Source organism: Bos mutus, chromosome 8 (genome assembly GCF_027580195.1).
Source record: "Bos mutus isolate GX-2022 chromosome 8, NWIPB_WYAK_1.1, whole genome shotgun sequence".
In the NCBI taxonomy this organism is placed as follows: domain Eukaryota; kingdom Metazoa; phylum Chordata; class Mammalia; order Artiodactyla; family Bovidae; genus Bos; species Bos mutus.
The window spans coordinates 962,977-979,064 of NC_091624.1; the positions used below are offsets into that span (position 1 = coordinate 962,977).

Below are 16,088 nucleotides of genomic sequence, written 5' to 3' on the forward strand. Positions count from 1 at the left end.
GCTCCTCCTGGTGGGATGGCTGGGTGGGAAGAGGTCTGCCCTCTTCACTCCCTCTCCCTGGGGTCCATCCCATGGCACCAGGCTTCTTTCGTACCTGCCCTATGGCAGCCTTGGCCTTGGTCTTGCAGAAATACAGACAGACAGACTGAGATGCTGGTGGTGCACGGACAGTGCGCCCAGACACTCCTTGGTTGTCCAGCTTTCTCCTTATTGGCATCTCTGAAATGGAACTATGCAGACCTCAGGGAGCTGTGGCTGCTTGTTGACATAAATTTTGGTAAAAAAACAAAAAACAAAAGCTACGGCTTTTCCACATCACAGAAAGGCAGGTGCATAAAGGCTGTCTTCTTGGACTCACAAGCATCCCAAGTGGACTGCATTTCCCAGCATCCCATGCAGACCACATTTCCCAGCATCCTATGGACCAGGTTCCACCCATGGGGTAAGAAGGAAGTAATCTGTGTTCCCTGACTCCCAGGGGGATCCTTCGCATTCTCTCCGTCTTGGGCTGTGGAATGAAGACCACCCTTGAAGAAGGTGCTGAAGGTGACTGAGCCCTTCTCTGGTGTCCCCTCATCTTGTTCTGTCCTGTGAGCAAGAAAGGAACCTCCAGTGTTTGGAGTGGTTGTTAAGGCTGCGTATCCAGCTCACATTTACATTAAAGGAGAAGGTTGATTACAAAAGTAACTCATAGAAGTCACTCACTATGGTGACATTTTTACCACAATTCTCTTGGGAAACATCAAACACAATAAATATCCTAAAAAAGGTGATCTGTGCATTTATAAAGGACTGTGAAAGTGAAAGTGAAGTCGCTCAGTTGCGCCCGACTCTTTGTGACCTGTGGACTGTAGCCCACCAAGCTCCTCCGTCGATGGGATTCTCCAGGCAAGAATACTGGAGTGGGTTGCCATTTCCTTCTCCATAAAGGATTGTAGAGGAACTGAAAACAAATAAATTAGGTCATGTGGTCCAGGTGGGAAGAAGTTTAAGAGGGTCTGGGAGGTAATTTTTTAAAAAATTATTTAGATGAAGCCCAGTGAGGGACGACTTACTTCTAAAGTCACTTACTTATTTATTCATTAGGATTAGAGAATCTTCTATTCTACGTCAAGTGGAATGAGACTGAGGTGAGTGCACAGTGCGGCCATTTCACACACAGCAGTGGATCCACAGGCACAGAACCCTCCCCAGCCCCTCCCTCACGGCCTCTGTCTCTCCTGCATGGGAGGCTCCACAGTTTGCGTAGTCCTGACACCCCCACTCAGGCTGGGGGGCCTTTCCAGTCAGCTGAGCCATTGCCCCCACCCCCCGGAGGCAGGTGAGACCCTGCCAGAGTGTCCTCTCTCCAGCCCTTCCCCTGACACCTCTGACCCTGATCCTGGAATCTGACCCAGAACCACTCCAGGCACCACCTCGTCACGTGTCTGGTGAGATCCTGGTGCCTTGGTCAGTCTGCATCTCAGGATCCGGCCCATCAAGTCCCTGCGACTGCCCTGTGCCTTTAACTCTTTCCATTGCCTGGTTTCTTTCCTTCAGATAAAGCTCACTTCCAGCTGCCCCTTCCAAGAACGCCCTCCCTTGCTCCTGAGAGGCTACACCTACTCCCAGGTCTTGTTCCTCATCTCAGCTGCCTAACTCAGCTGCCTTGACTCAGCCAGTCCTAACAATGGAGTGAGCACTTCCTAGAGCTTCACAGAAGCTCTGCTGAGGAGAAAGGGGGTAGGAGGAGGCCCTCCGCATCCTTATAGGGAAGACATGAATGGAAACGATTTCACAGCAGATGGAGGCATGGGCACGCAGGGGGTGTGTTGGTGTGGTCACTTCCCTGAAGAGGAAAGCAGGGCAAGTGGGCGTCCTGGGACCGGAAGCCAGGGCAGGTGCCCCCCTTTCATCTACGGCCCCTGAGAAAGTGGCCCTTCATCATCTCACTGGGTGGTCATGGCTTGGAGGGAAGAAAGCACCAAACAGGAATTTCTGTCTTTGTCTACTCTTCTGACTCTAAAAGCTGCTTTGCTCTTGTGGCATGTGGGCTGTATAAACAGCTTGAATCTCAAGCCACTACCTGTGTCTTTCTGGGATGCTTGTCCACACCCAGGCCTCAAAGTCTGAGGAACCGTCAGTGGGTTCCAGACAGTTGGCCGGGCCCAAGGACTTCACGGGGGGAGGCATCAGGACCCTCTGCTAAGCCCGTGTTTGTGCCTCAGCTGGGTGCCAGCCAGGGTTGCGGTTCTCACACCGCCAGGGAACAACATTCCATCTATACAATGAAACAAATGAAAACTTGTTCAACAGCTGAAAGGTGCAGGCCAGCATGCAACAGGACACGACTCAGCCTTCAACAGGAAGGTGGCCTGATGCCGGCTACAGTGTGGAGGGACCCGGGAGCTGTGCTGATGGAGATAAAGGCTCATGGGACAGACAGCCTGTGATTCCCCCTAGCTGAGGACCAGAGAGTCCGACCCGCTAGACGGCGGTGCCAGGGGCCAGCGGGGCTCGGAGAGTGCATTCAGTGGGCACAGGGTTTCCCTCTGGAGGTGAGGGCTCTGGGGGTGAACGTGCCTGCACAACAGTGAGACTCTACTTATCGCTTGCGAACGGGACACTTAAGAGTGGGTAGGACGGTAAATGTCATGTTGTGTGCTTTTTACCATAATTGAAAAAGTGCAGGTCAGCTCTCCCAGGGTCCTGTTCACCCCCTAACCCCCTGCACCCTGTCCCCCAAGACACATTTATACCCAGAACGAGGACGCCCGCCACCTGCCACCTGGGGGTTCCCGCCACTCTCCACGCAGCATGCACGTCCCTTCCCTCCTCAGAGGGGGCAGAGGTAGCGGGTCAGACCGCTGAGTGAGCTTCACAGAGAAATGAAGTATTAAAATCTCCGCGCGGCCCCGCCCACCAATGGCAGGGCCCCGCCCACTGTGGAGCAGCCTCGGATACTGAGGCTCCGCCCCTTCGGCTCCGCCCACCACAGGCAGGGCCCCGCCCACCGTGGAGCAGCCTCCCATACTGAGGCTCCGCCCCTTCGGCTCCGCCCACCACAGGCAGGGCCCCGCCCACCGTGGAGCAGCCTCCCACAGGCTCCTCCCTCAGTGGCTCCGCCCCCCGGCTCTGTCTTACTGTGGAGCCCCGGAACACAGCTCTGCCCCCGCTGCTAGACCGGGTGGGCTGAGGGTTCCTGCCCTGGACTCAGGGTCTCCTCCTGGCACCCCCTCGGCGCCCTGGGTGAGCTGTCTGCAGACCCGAGGGTGCATCACGGGGATTCTGGACGGAGAGATTCTGCGGAAGCACAGTCACGGGTCTGTCTTCACTAGACCTGCCCCTAGATTCCCTCCCGCTCCAAGACGGGGGAAGCCAGACACAGTGCGGAGGAGTGTTGGTTAGGGGGAAAGAGAGCGGGAAGGGTAGAAACCAGGAGAGCCGGGGCGTCTTTATGCGATTGCTGGGTCCGGGAACCTGAGTGTCAAGCCGGAGGGTAAGCAGGCGTTGGGGGTGCGCGGAGGGGCCCAGGGTCCCGCCGGGTGGGAGCGCCTCGGAGTCAGGGGCCCGGGTCCGCACCACAGGCCCCAAGGGGGCGCTGAGTGACCAGCCTGTGAGGGGTGCACGCTGCTGGGTGGCTCCCCGCGAAGGTCACTCTTGTGATTCTCGGGCAACAGTTCAGTCAGAGGCTTGGAAACAGCACGAGGAGCAGTTACATTCATGTCCTCAGGTGATGTTTCTGGTACCCGAGAGTGCGTGTGTGAGTTAAGTCGCTCAGTCGTGTCCAACTCTTTGCCGCCCCATGGACTATAGCCTGCCAGGCCCCTCTGTCCATGGGGTTCTCCAGGCAGGGACACTGAAGTGGGTTGCCATGCCCTTCTCCAGGTACCCCAGTGCTTACATGTCATCAGAGAAGTGCAGCTTGCTCCCATCTGTGTCTGATTATGGCTTATCTGTGACCCTTACCCATAGGTCACGTAGGCAGGACTTAAAATTTTTTTAAATGTTTTTGATTGCCAGAGACTGAAGGAAGCAGGCACTTTTTGGAGGGCATTTTGGTACTTCCTATCAACACGTGAAAACTAGCATTTCCGCCTCTGGGACTGTGTCCTGAAGACGCCCTGGAACAAGGGTGCACAGGTACCAGCAGAGGGAGTTCTCTCGGGTAGCACCCCGTCTAGAGTGGAGTTTGGGGGCGCAGGCCAAGCCCTCCCGCTGGCAGGGAGGGCAGCTCTGAGCAGAGTGAGACGTTTGTCCTGCCAAGTGCCTGCTGTGGCCAGCCTGGCCGGGTGTCCGGGTGCAGGGCTGGCCCCACCCCAGGCACACAGCCATGAGCACTGTGATCTGTTTCTGCCCAAAGGAAGAAGCCAGTGTGTGCTGCGGGTCGGGGGCCTCTGTGTCTTTGGATGCAAGCCTCTCTGTTCAAGGGCGCTTTCTGAAGGGAGATGAGGGGACTCCCCACCCCGCCTTGGGGAGAGTCAGGGAAAGACACTCATCTGTCTCTTTTGGCCCCTGAGTTTCTATCTGAGCAGGAACTTCTTTACAATAAAAACCAAACTTCCTAAAGAACGTTAAGGCTCATTGCCGCATGTCATTCCTTTTGGCTTATTCTGTGTTTGATGTGGTTTTGCAGATGGAGGTGAGGTGCCCGGGGTTTGAGGTTAGAGAGTTCATGAGACCCCGTGGGTTTATGTCATATGTGAGGTGCTGTGTCTCCCGCCTCGCTCCCAGAAAGCTGGGGGTGGCTGAGATGTGTCCGCATCAGTCATTCATCCTGATGCCTACGGGGGGCCACTTGCCTCTTCTTCTGAGTCAATGTAATTGTATATACATATATTTTAAAATTAAGCAAACAATAATCGGGGGGGGGTGACTGGATTTTTTGGAGGTTTTCTGATGTATCTGATGAGGCTCCTGTAACCACGTGCCACCTTGTCCTTGAGTGGGATCTGTTTGCCATATTCAGCCAAAACGAATAATTAAACCCACAGATACTCTTGTGAGTGTGTGTGCGTGTGTAAAATGACAACCTGTTTCTGTGGATCCCAATCAAAGGCATTGGGAAGCCTCTCCGTATACACTGATGTGGTGGGACGAGTGTGTGCTCTGCAAAATGCATCTAAGTTTGCTTCTTCCTTCCCCGCGCCTCGGCATGCTGTGAGCTGGTGTGGGTTCGCAAGTCCTCGCTCCCCCACGCTGGCACGCAGGGGGGCAGGTGCACTTACCTGCGGTGGGTGAGGAAGCTGCCGCTGACGTGCCCCGAGCCGTCGCAGCCAGGCGTGGGGCAGGACATGCCCTCCGTCTTGACCGACTTCCAGGAGAACTGGGAGCCGTTGAGGTAGCCGTCCTTCTGCCTCTTGGCCGCCAGCGGACACCCGGACGCGCTGCGGTGCGAGGCGTACTTGCCGGTGATGTGGCCCTGGCCATCACACCCGGGCACCGGGCACCTGGGGGCAAAGGGGGCACGTGACTGTCTCGCCCCCAGGTGCCCGGGCGCCCCGCAGCCAAGTCAAAGTAACCTAACACGAGGGAAAACCCTGCATCTTCTACTCCGGTTCCGGTGGGATTAAAACAAAACAAAACCACTCAAAGGCACCACCTAGTGGAGACGTGAGGTAGTTCACCCTCCGGGAAACTGGTCCAGGGAAGGTCCAAGAAGCTTTCCTGGAGCAGAGCGTCCCGGCTTGGGGAGGGATGCCCACACCGCGGGAGGAAGAGAACTCGTTTGTTGGAGCAGCTGGGGTGCGGGTGTCTGTCTCAGAGGCACCGCTTTGAGACAGGGTCTCAGCCTTCGGCAGGAGATGTGCAAACTCAATGGGAAATTGACTTTGGGATTCTTTTTTAATGATTATTTTATAAACCTGTTCTCAGCTTCTCAGCTCCTATTCTTTTCAGGAGCTGGAGAACACCTATTTGTTTGGCCGTGTTTTCTAGACCACAGGATTCCCCTCCAGCCAGACAGGGGTGTGAGCAGCAGAGGTGGTTTAGTTACAAGGTGCTCCAGGAGCACTTTTTAAATTTTGTAACAAATGGGAAGCTCACCAACTGGAGCTAAAGTTCAGCAACAGCCTAATCAAGCAGTGCTTCTGAAACCTCTCTGTCACGGGTTATGTGAAGCGCCGGGACTTACAGCCAAACCACAGGCACGTTTTTACTTTAATTTTTTGGTTTGTTTTCATCAAAACTTTTCTCCAAAGACACTGAGTGAGATTAAAATTTCAGGAAAGTGGCATTGGACTTATATCACAGGTTTTTGAGGCTCACTGGGAAGAGGTTCAGGGCCATTGCCTGCAGGGAGAGGGTGGGGTGCTGGCCTTGTACCCCCGATGATCTCCATCCTCCTTAGCAAGAAGCAGAGGACCGACAGTGGAATGACCTGCATAAGCGGGAGACAGCCGTATGCTGGGTGTTGTGGTTAATAACGTCGTACTTGCTCATGAATCTGACAGTGTATGTAAATACGCTCAGTATGTATGCAAATACACCCAGTAAATTAACTCTTTCTCCCCGTGAGTGGTAGAGGGACGTTCCTTGTAACCGGTTGTACACCCCAGATGGATGGACATTCGGCTGTCACCTCGTCTGTCACTCGGAGGGTGCTGTGCGTGGTTCTGCTCTCAAAGCTGTGACCTCGCCCTCGTCCAGCCGCTCCGAGCCTGACCTGCCCCAGCCGGCAGCCCCCAGCCCCGCCCCCGGCCCGCGCACCTGATGGGCTCCTGGTCCTCCTTGTCCTCTTTGCTCTGTGCTATCCTGATGCCGCTCTTCTTGGCTCTTGGGCAACCTGAAAGGCTAAGGAGACAGGTGACTTCAGAAGCTGGCCTGCACCTTTACCCTCAAGCTCCTTTCACCGTTGATGGTGCTTTGACCCAATTTCCTCTGGAAACTGGTGCTCCTTGGCGTGAAGACAAAGTCCCGGGGGAGGGCCCATTCGGGCGCAAGAGAACCTTGGGGGCTTCAGACGCTGCAGGTCTCCCAGAAGGGCACCCAGAGCCTGGTGGGGGGAACTGGCTCCTGTGCGGTCCAGAGCCCCAGGAGAGGCGGGACTGGCTTGTGGCGGTGGGGTGTTCTCAGAACAGCGGGGCTACAGTGCGGAGACACACAGGCCCCTCTTCCTTTCTGCAGCCGTGCCTGCAGAAGCATCACAGAGCCCCCGAACCTGGGAGGGGTGTGCGCCTGCCGTCCGGCCCCATTTACCTGATGTACGACTTCCTGTGGCACCATTGGAAGACGCGGTGCAGACTGACCAAGCTGATTTTGTTTAATTTTGGAATTTGGAGAACGAACAGCTCCCATTATCTAAAGGAAATTTTCCAGCTGGAATGTCTATATGATTTTTCTTTCCTGTTCAGCAGTAGCTAATACCAGGCTTTTCAGTGTGAAATTATATAGAATGACAGGGAATCTTTGTAAGGAACCAGAGAACCGGGCCCCGGGCGGTCTCTGGAGCTGCCCAGGGGGCTGGTGGCGGGGCCCGGCGGGGTCTGGGCGGGCGTGCCGCTCTGACCCTCTTCCTGACTTTGTCGGGGCTGCGTCCCCCGAGCACGCTGGTCCTCAGCCCCTCACCCCATCACTTCCGTCTCCCTAGCCGTGTCCCGCGCTTGTGCAGCTGCCTGGCTCCTCTCTGGGAAGCCGCACCTCCTGGCAGAGGTTGGTCTGAAGCCCAGACCTGCGCCCTGGGGCTGAGCGGTGTCGGCCTGTCCTGCCTGCCTCCCTCTTGTCCTGCCTTCCCTCCTCCACCCTGAACTTCAGGGGGAGGCATGGCTCTGGGCCCCCGCTGCCGAGAAGGGGCTGGGAGTGAAGAGAAACTGGAACAGAACCAAAGCAGAGCAAGTGGTGCCGCAGGGAGCTCAGTCTGGACATGACTCTGACTCTGAGGAAAACCTGGCTCTGACACAGGGGCTGGACTGGGATCCTGGCATCACGTCCAAGGCGGGAGAGCCCACAGCCAGCTCTCCCAGGCTCTCCCAGGCTCGGCAAGTTTCTCCGAGGCTCTGCCAGGCCCAGCGAGGCCAGCCTATGGGCAGGAAGGGGCGCTGCTCTGTCTGAGTGACGGTCCTGCATGCTGGCCCTTGCCCTGAGAAGCTGTGCGTGTGGCCGTCTGCATGCAGAGCTTTGTGGCCCACGTGAGAGCCTCTGGATGGGGCCAGTGCCCCCCAGAAGGCTGCCAGTCCTGATCTGTGCTGGTACCGGGGAGCCTGGAAGGGGGCTCTCTTTCCTGCTGGTGTCTGCGCTTCCTCAGGCTGGTTCCCCCGCCTCCCCGGGACTGGGGGACACGTCCACCTCGGGGCAGGGAGGACATGGGGCTCTAGCTTGGTCTCCCCAAGCTCAGGGGACCAAGTGACGCATCTCGGCCCCGTGCTTCCCCCGTCCCCAGGGAGGGCAGGTTGTGTCCTTATTGTGAAAGAGCGGATCGAAGGTGCCTGGGAACTAGGACCAGCCCTCGCGGGCTGCAGGGGCCCTGTGCCCTGTGTTCACACCCGGAGGGTCAGAGCAGCCCTGGAGGAGAGTGCAGCGATTCATGGAAATGCTCTCGGCACAGATGGGAGGGTCCAGGGATGGGTTCCTGCAGCGCCGTCCTGGTGGACACCCTGGAGCCTGCAGGGTGCCGCTGCTCAGGCGGGAGGGTCCCGGGGACTCAGGCTCCCGCTGCGTGTGCTCCGGGCCACGAGACTGTAGTCCTGGGTGGGGGGGTGGTGTTGGGGAGCCTGCGGGGAGGACCTCCCAGAGACATTGCTGTGCCGGCGCATCTGGAGACGGCCGAAAGGAGCCAGCCTGGAGCAGGGTCAGGGAAAGAAGGCGGTGCCTGGAAACAGCGCCTTTGCCGGAGAACTGAAGAAAGGGCTCTCGTGGCTGTGGTTTGAAGACTGGACACTTGGGACGTGGCCTGAGCTCCTCCGTCTGCAGAGCGAGGTCTCTCTGCCGACGTCAGAGGAGACAGAGCTTCTGATGATGGGTTGTGTTTTTTTGATAGGACATCAGAGACGGTCAATACTATTGATTACAGTAAGCTTAAGAAAGCTTCAGAAGTGCTAGAGAGACAGCAAGTCACACCACCATCCCAACTGCAACAAGTCACAGCCTGTGTCGGGCGGGAGGGCGGCCCTGCCTCTCCCCGAGGGAGCGTCTCAGGCCGTCCAGGGGCGGTCCGTCCACGACCAGCCGGGACATCGGCGGTGGCCTCTCAGCCAAGTCCTGCTTCCTACAGCTAAGCACTCAGAGCCTGTTTCCTCCAGCGGAGACAGACACGATCCTCCCGCTGCTCAGGGTGCTCTGAGGATGGTGGGGGGCACATTTCCTGGTTCCCGGGGAGAGGTGATGTCCGAAAGCAGACGACCTGCCTCTGGTGGGGGCGTCGGGGAGCCCGAGGGTCAGTCCTCTCCTCCCTGGAGCCCAGGGAGAGGCACGCACCTCTCTTCACGGTATGCTTTGCGGACCTTGCGTGTTTCACGAGTCGAAGGTTGCGGTCGATCTGAGTCTAACAAGTCTATAGGCTCCATTTGCCAATAGCATCTCTCACTTCATGTCTCTGTGTCATATTTTTAAAAACTCTCGCAGTATTTTAAGCTTTTCCATTATTGTTACATCTGTTGTGCTGCCCTGTGATCTTTGATGCTACAAAATAACTACAGCTCGCTGAAGGCTCAGATGATGGTGAGTGTGTTCACAGCGTTCGAGTCAGTGGCCCGGATCCACCGAATCCGCCGTATCTCTGAGGTGCCTGTGCCAGGCTGGAATCTTGGCAGGGTTTAGAATAAGGCTGAGTGAGGGTCTGCTCCCTGGGAGGAATGTCCCCGAGGTTCGCAAAGTAGGGAACACCACCTCATGTTCCCAGGATGTGACAGTCGCTCAGTTGTGTCCGACTCTTTGCGACCCCATAGACTATACAGTCCGTGGAATTCTCCCGGCCAAAATACTGGAGCGGGTAGCCTTTCCCTTCTTCAGGGGATCTTCCCAACCCAGGAATCGAACTCAAGTCTCCCACATTGCAGGCGGATTCTTTACCAGCTGAGCCCCCAGGGACGCCCCGAAAGGCGTGTTTCTACGTGTACTTGTGACCTCTGAGGGTCACTGGGCCTCTGTCTCTCTCTGGCGCCCAGTGTGCACAGGAGCTGTCACGCAGGCCCCTCCTCCCAGCCAAGGGCTCGAGCCCGCTCTGACTTGCACACACAGAGTGAATTTCTCCGATGAACAACGCTGTGGAACATGCCACCCCGCAGGGCTGTGTATAGCCCGCAAGTGGCTGAAAACCCAGTCAAATTTACTTCTCAGCTCTGTGGACTAGTCCTGGTACTGTTAACTCCAGCCCTAGAGAAGGGCTTCAAGTCAAGCTTTAATTACATTTTACTCACAAGTTTACACTATACTAACCCTGTTCTAAAATGTAAGTGAACGCATACACATGTTTAAAATTAAATTGAATAAATTTACGTCATGCCAAACCAAAAAGAAAAAAAGTAGAAAAGCAGACAGGTGGACATGAAATGACCAGGAAAGGTTCGCTTTTAGTTTGCAGGCGTTGCTCGGTACTGGGAGCTGTGGCCTCGTGAGGGCTGAGATACAGTCTAACTTAAAATCAAGAGTAGTGCAGAGTGTGCTTGGCTTAGATACTGAACTTGAGCTTGATCTGATTTCACTTCATGTTCCCTAAAGCAGTGAGGCTGCTGTGGAGATCCCTTCTGGAGGTATTCACTCTGCTCTGCATTCATGATGCAGCAGCTGGCTCTGGGCGGCCTGGTAAACCCGGCAAGACAACCTGGTGAGACTCCTCTGGACCCTGAGGTGCGTGGCAGTGGCCCCGGGAACGTCCGGTGTGTTTGGAGACGCCCGGTCGTCAGGAATGGGGAGGGGGTGCCACGGCAACGAGTGGGTGGGCTAGCACTGCTTCCCACACCCGACGGTGCACGGGGCGGTCCCAGGGCAAAGGAGGGTCAGACCCCAAACGTCCACAGTGCCAGGCGGACAGCCCCAGACAGAGACTGAGGTGTTTCCGTCGAGCGAGTGTGAAGTCTGGCCGTCATTCGGTTCTTAGTGGGGCTTCCTAACGCCTGAGTCCCCAGATCCACGCTGTTTAAAGGATGCTCTCAAATGGATGGGAAGTGGACACAGAAGCATGTAACTTGCAGCAGGACCCTAACGAGGAAAGAGCCTCCCCGGCGAGCTGTGTCCCTGCGCCAAGCCCAGCCAGCCAGCGGGGGGCGGCCCTGACCAGAGCCCCGGGACCTGGTCCCGGGGGCTTTGCAGCCACATGGCGTGGCCGCACCCTGCCCCCCATGGCCCAGTCTGCTGGTTTGCATCCCACGGGCCTCAGGGTGACCCCCAACTCTCCTGACTCCTCCCTCTCTGTCTCTTCTCTGTCCTTTCCCTTCAGTTTTCATGGGGGAAACTGAAGGGCTCATCCGCTGCCCAATCTATAATCTGATCTCGGAGAATGGCAGGCTGACAGCTGTGTTGCTGCCTGTTCATCTGTTAGAGGCCGCTCTGCGCCCTTCGTGGGAGACTCTGTATTACAAGGGTCTCTGTTCAGACCGGCTCTTGTCCTGACCGGGCTTGTTGATCCTGAATGCACTCGACAAGGCATTCTTGCTCAGGGCCTCGGGGTCTACACCCTTCTTTGCGCAGACGTTGTATTGAAAGTCTCTGTCCCTGCGCTCCTAACACAGGGCCTGCCGTGGAACTGCTGCTGTCATGGTTTAGTTGCCAGGTCATATCTGACTCTTTGGGACCCCACGAACTGCAGCCCTCCAGGCTCCTCTGTCCATGGGATTCTCCAGGCAAGAATACTGGAGTGGGTGGCCATTTCCTTCTCCAGGGGGTCTTCCTGACCCAGGGATCAAATCTGTGTCTCGGGCATTGCAGGCAGACTCTTTACCCTGGCCACCTGGGAGGCTCCTGGTATAGAACGGAGGTTCATAAACTGCTTAGGGCGTGCGAGCGGCCTGGAGTCCCCATCGTCTTGGACGACAGAATCTCCACGCTGCCCTTAGAAGTCCCTGCCTTCCGGGACAGGCGGGCCCGGATTTGTGAGGTCAAGCGTTTCTGTGTGCTCAGCTCTGCTGATCCCTGCTTATAATAACCAAACAGCTTTGTGGCTCTAATCTCAATATTTAGGAGATCAGCTCTCAGTGGGATTAGCAAGCTTGCCTCTCAGTGGCTGTTCTCAGGGAGCTTATAATATCCTGGCTCTTCTTCTCATCCTTTGTCAATTTAGAAGGGCGTGCTCCTGCATGACTTGAGAAAGGATTCCTGCAGATGGAGCTGGTGGCACCACTGCCGGGGGGACGGGGGCGTCCGAGGGGCCTGTGGGCCCGAGAGCTGGTGTTCTGAGTGAGGGTGCCACTGGCTGGGGCCAGCCTGCTTTGTGGTCGAGGGTCTCTAGACCCTCAGCTCCCCGATGGAGCCACCTGAGCATGTGTGGAGCCTGAGTTGAGAGGGCATGGCGGGGGTGGGGTCTCAAGCCCGAGGCACGTACCTGCGGTGGGAAGCGTAGTTGCCTGTGATGTGCCCGGAGCCGTCGCAGCCAGGCGTGGGGCACCTGCAATCACAGACACACACGGGGGTCACTGGAAAGCTTCAATCTCCCGAACAAGTAGCTTCCTTATGCATCTAGTTTCTGAGTCTCTTAAATGCTGAGCCTCCCTCGGTGAAGGAGGCGGGCCAGAGCTGGAGGGTCCCCGGGTGCACGGAGTAGCCCCATCCCCGTCTCCTCCGGGCTCGGCCAGACCCCGCCTCCCTCTGCGCACGGCGGCGCTCCCGGGGGCCGGAGGTCCTGGGGAAGCACCTTGGTCCCCAGATATTCAACCTGCAGTCTCCCCACCTCCATACGCCCCACGTGCCCGCCCCGTCTCTTGTTCAAGCTTGGTGGGCCAGTCACAGCTGGTGAGTTGCTGCACCTTCCACACATGATGTGAGAATTTTTACATGAACAGGCACACACACTGGCCCGAGACTGGTCTGTGTCTAAACTCAAAACCACACGTTACAAGGGCCCGGCCACGCTGACCCCTCCCAGCCCTGCCCCGATCGACTGCGGGGCCTGGTGCAGGTACCCCCGTGCTAGGCCAGGGAGTGGGACCAGGGGTCTTTCAGACCCTCCGTGGGCACTCAGGGAGCTCTGCTTTGGCACCAAGGTCTCTTGGTCCGCAGGTCAAGTCAACTGAGATCATGAGAGGGGTCCGGACGCCTAGGGGCCCGTGCTTAAACCTTCCCGGGAGCTCCCTGCAGTCTCTCTGCCACATCAGAGCTGCGCCCGTGGCAGACGCTGTGTGTGAAGAGAGTTCCCTGAGTCCTGCCTCCGAGGACTGCCTTGAATCCACCATCGCGGGAACCAGCCGTCCTGCAAAGACGCTTTGGCTCCAGCTACGTCAGCTGCATTTGTACCCGCCAGGAGGGTGAGAATAAAGGCCAAAAGAGGGAAACATATCTTTTTCTTTTTACTAAATGTTAGCTCTCAAGAAGCAAGGATGAAATGATAACGGTGTTACTGCCCAGGAGGGACTCTTGGAGGGGGCCCTGTGCCAACATCCACACTCAGTGAGCATCTGAATCCCTGGCAGGGATACAGATCACGAATATAAAACAGTCAATAAGTGTAAATGCTTTCTGGGTGATTTCAGCTTGCTCTCCGCTCTGAAAGACACCTGGGTATTGGCTGTTGGGCCAAGGCCAGCAAATTACTTGCTTACAGACCTTCTCAAGGTCAGTGAGCGTGTCAGGGCGTGTGTGACGGGCCCACACAGACCCGGCTGAGTCCAGGGGTGCGAATGTCATATCTTGACACTTAGATGTCCAGTCCATTGTTGATGTTTAGGAACTGCCTAATTCTCATCTAGTCCTGGGGAAAGGAGCACAGTCACCGAACTCGAGCGTAGGGCTGGTGTGTCCTCTGAAGGACGAAAGTTTAATTTACCGCCTGCACTGCGGGGAAGGCAAACATCGAGGAGATGTCATCGACGTGTGTAAGTGGAGTCAGGGTGTAAAAACTGGAGTCGGAGGCCGAAGGATGCTGTACTTTCATCAAAAGCAACACCCGGATCAGACTGTAGACCTGACTGTCACTAGAGTAACAGCTGTGCATGAACTTCAAGTCTGATCACAAGACTACTCGATCAATAATGTGAGTGACTGAATTTAACTAGCTGATTTCCCAAATGGCACCTCATGTGGAGAGACCTCCCCAACCCCAGAGGGAGGACATTTTGAAGCAGTAAAAATCATCCTAAGAAAAGCAGCTCTCCATGCACGGCTCTGTTTTGAAAACGTATCAAGAAACAGGAACGTCTCCTGCCAGCCAATCATGTACACGTGGCCTTGCTTTGTGGGCAAAGAAACCCTTCAACTCTTCCTAAGCTCAGTGTAAATTCATTTAAAATATACTCAGTTAAGCACAAGTAGAAATTTTTAATGACTGTTTCTGGTAGAGGCAGAGGAGGTTGACACACGCTGCTCCAGTTTAATCGAGGCGTCACAAGCAAGACTGCAAGCGAAAACGAGGTCTTTACTAATTATAAAAAAGAGGAGTTTGGAGTCGTTTTTGTGCATTTAAACCATTTATGAAAGTGTCATTTGAAAAAAAAGATGTATTTAAAACACCCTTTGTCACCATGAAAGCAAAGAAAATGTTGACTTGGGTCATTTTCAGAGCTGTCACAGTGTCAAAAAAGAAAAAAACATTTCCGGAAAGCGGCCTGGCTTTCTGGAAAGGTTTGTTGTTTTATTTTCAGGGTTTCAAGTTAGGTAGATGAGATCCAGTACCTGGCCTGCTGCTGTGGGCTGTGCGAATGTGGAGAAGCTAAGCCCTCCGCGGTCACACCCTCACCGGGGGAAGAAGACGGGCCGGTGGGGGCTGCGAATTCACACTCACGGTCACCCACCCCAGAAACAGCCCGCCCTGGTTCTCCGCAGGGCGGTGGTTTGCCGTTTTCTTCTTTAGGGAGAGCTTCTGAGCTGCAGGAGGCAGTCCGGGGTGGGGACTCATTATTCTTTCTCTAACAGCGCTGCGGAGCTCATTTTTGTGTTACTGCTCAAGACTTTAAGGCTTTTACAAACACTGAGATTCGCATACAGATTTCCTCACTTTAATACATCCCAGCGTTTAAAAATACACTGTTTTCTGAAGTTGGTGAATGGGTAAGCGGCCATTCGTGTAACAAAAGGAGTCTCTGCTTTTCAGCAGATCAGCTCCGGTGGCAGCAGCTCAGGCTGCTGCACGATCAACGCACAGAAGCTCGATGGGCTTCTGCCGCCGGGAGGGGCGCGTTTCCTCCGCGAAGGGAGGCCGTGTGGGACCACCCACACCCCGGAGGATGGAATCGGCGGGCTGCTTGTGCCGCACAGCTTGGCTTTGGAAAGGGCAGCAGAGTGCGACTGGGTTTCTATGGAAACTCCCCGCAAGGCTGGTGCTCCGGCACCTGGGTGAGGCCACCCCAGCCAGAGGTCCTCCCTGCCTCCGGCCAGTTGTCACCGACGCTCCACCAGGTCTGTTTTACAGGCCTGTGGTTAGAGCTGTAAGTTTCTGATAAATAAAATACTAGCTTCTTCATTTTTTTTCTCTCCAGTCCAAAGGTACCATGGGTAAAAACACTCTGAGGCAGGAGATATGAACGCATAATCTTAGAATCTCTGTTCCCAACGGAAACATTCGTGATCCTTTGCCTTATCTGTGATCTTGAATTGCCTTGGGATTTAATCCACATCAAGAGAAAGTAATTCGGGGTAGTTCATATTATTATCTGGCTGAAGAAATTGGTCCTGTGTAGACATTTAAGAAGGTATATGGAAAAATCATAATAAAATCTTTAAACCACGTTTATGTTTTGCAAAATTCAGGCAAGTCTTAAGAAAAAAATCAGGACCACTCACAAACTCCTGGATTTCCTGGAACTAGCCTATCTCAGTAGGGACAGAAGAGGTTTCTGTGGCTTTTGTGAATCTAAGGCGTAAGGCCTGAGTACTCTGACTTCCTCTCGACCATCCGGCCCCAGAAGGGCCACTGCAGCTCACGCCTCCCTGGGTCGGTAGTCCCACCAGCACAGGAGAGGTCCTCTCCACACGTCACGGCCGGTATCAGGAGAATCCTCTGATCCGCACATCACAAACGGGGCAGAGGC

At 55.5% G+C, this 16,088-nt stretch overlaps 1 protein-coding gene across 4 annotated transcripts in view; it reads right to left on the bottom strand.

Moving 5' to 3' along the window:
• Positions 1 to 16,088, bottom strand: part of MYT1L (myelin transcription factor 1 like) — a 131,548-nt gene that overhangs the window by 21,869 nt on the left and 93,591 nt on the right. For all 4 annotated transcript variants that reach the window (XM_070376069.1, XM_070376068.1, XM_070376067.1 and 1 more), the window contains exons 15-17: positions 12,452 to 12,514; positions 6,688 to 6,771; positions 5,208 to 5,429 (exon numbers count right to left, since the gene is read on the bottom strand). In XM_070376069.1, coding sequence (XP_070232170.1) covers positions 5,208 to 5,429; positions 6,688 to 6,771; positions 12,452 to 12,514 — 369 coding nt within the window. The remainder of the gene's footprint in view (positions 1 to 5,207; positions 5,430 to 6,687; positions 6,772 to 12,451; positions 12,515 to 16,088) is intronic.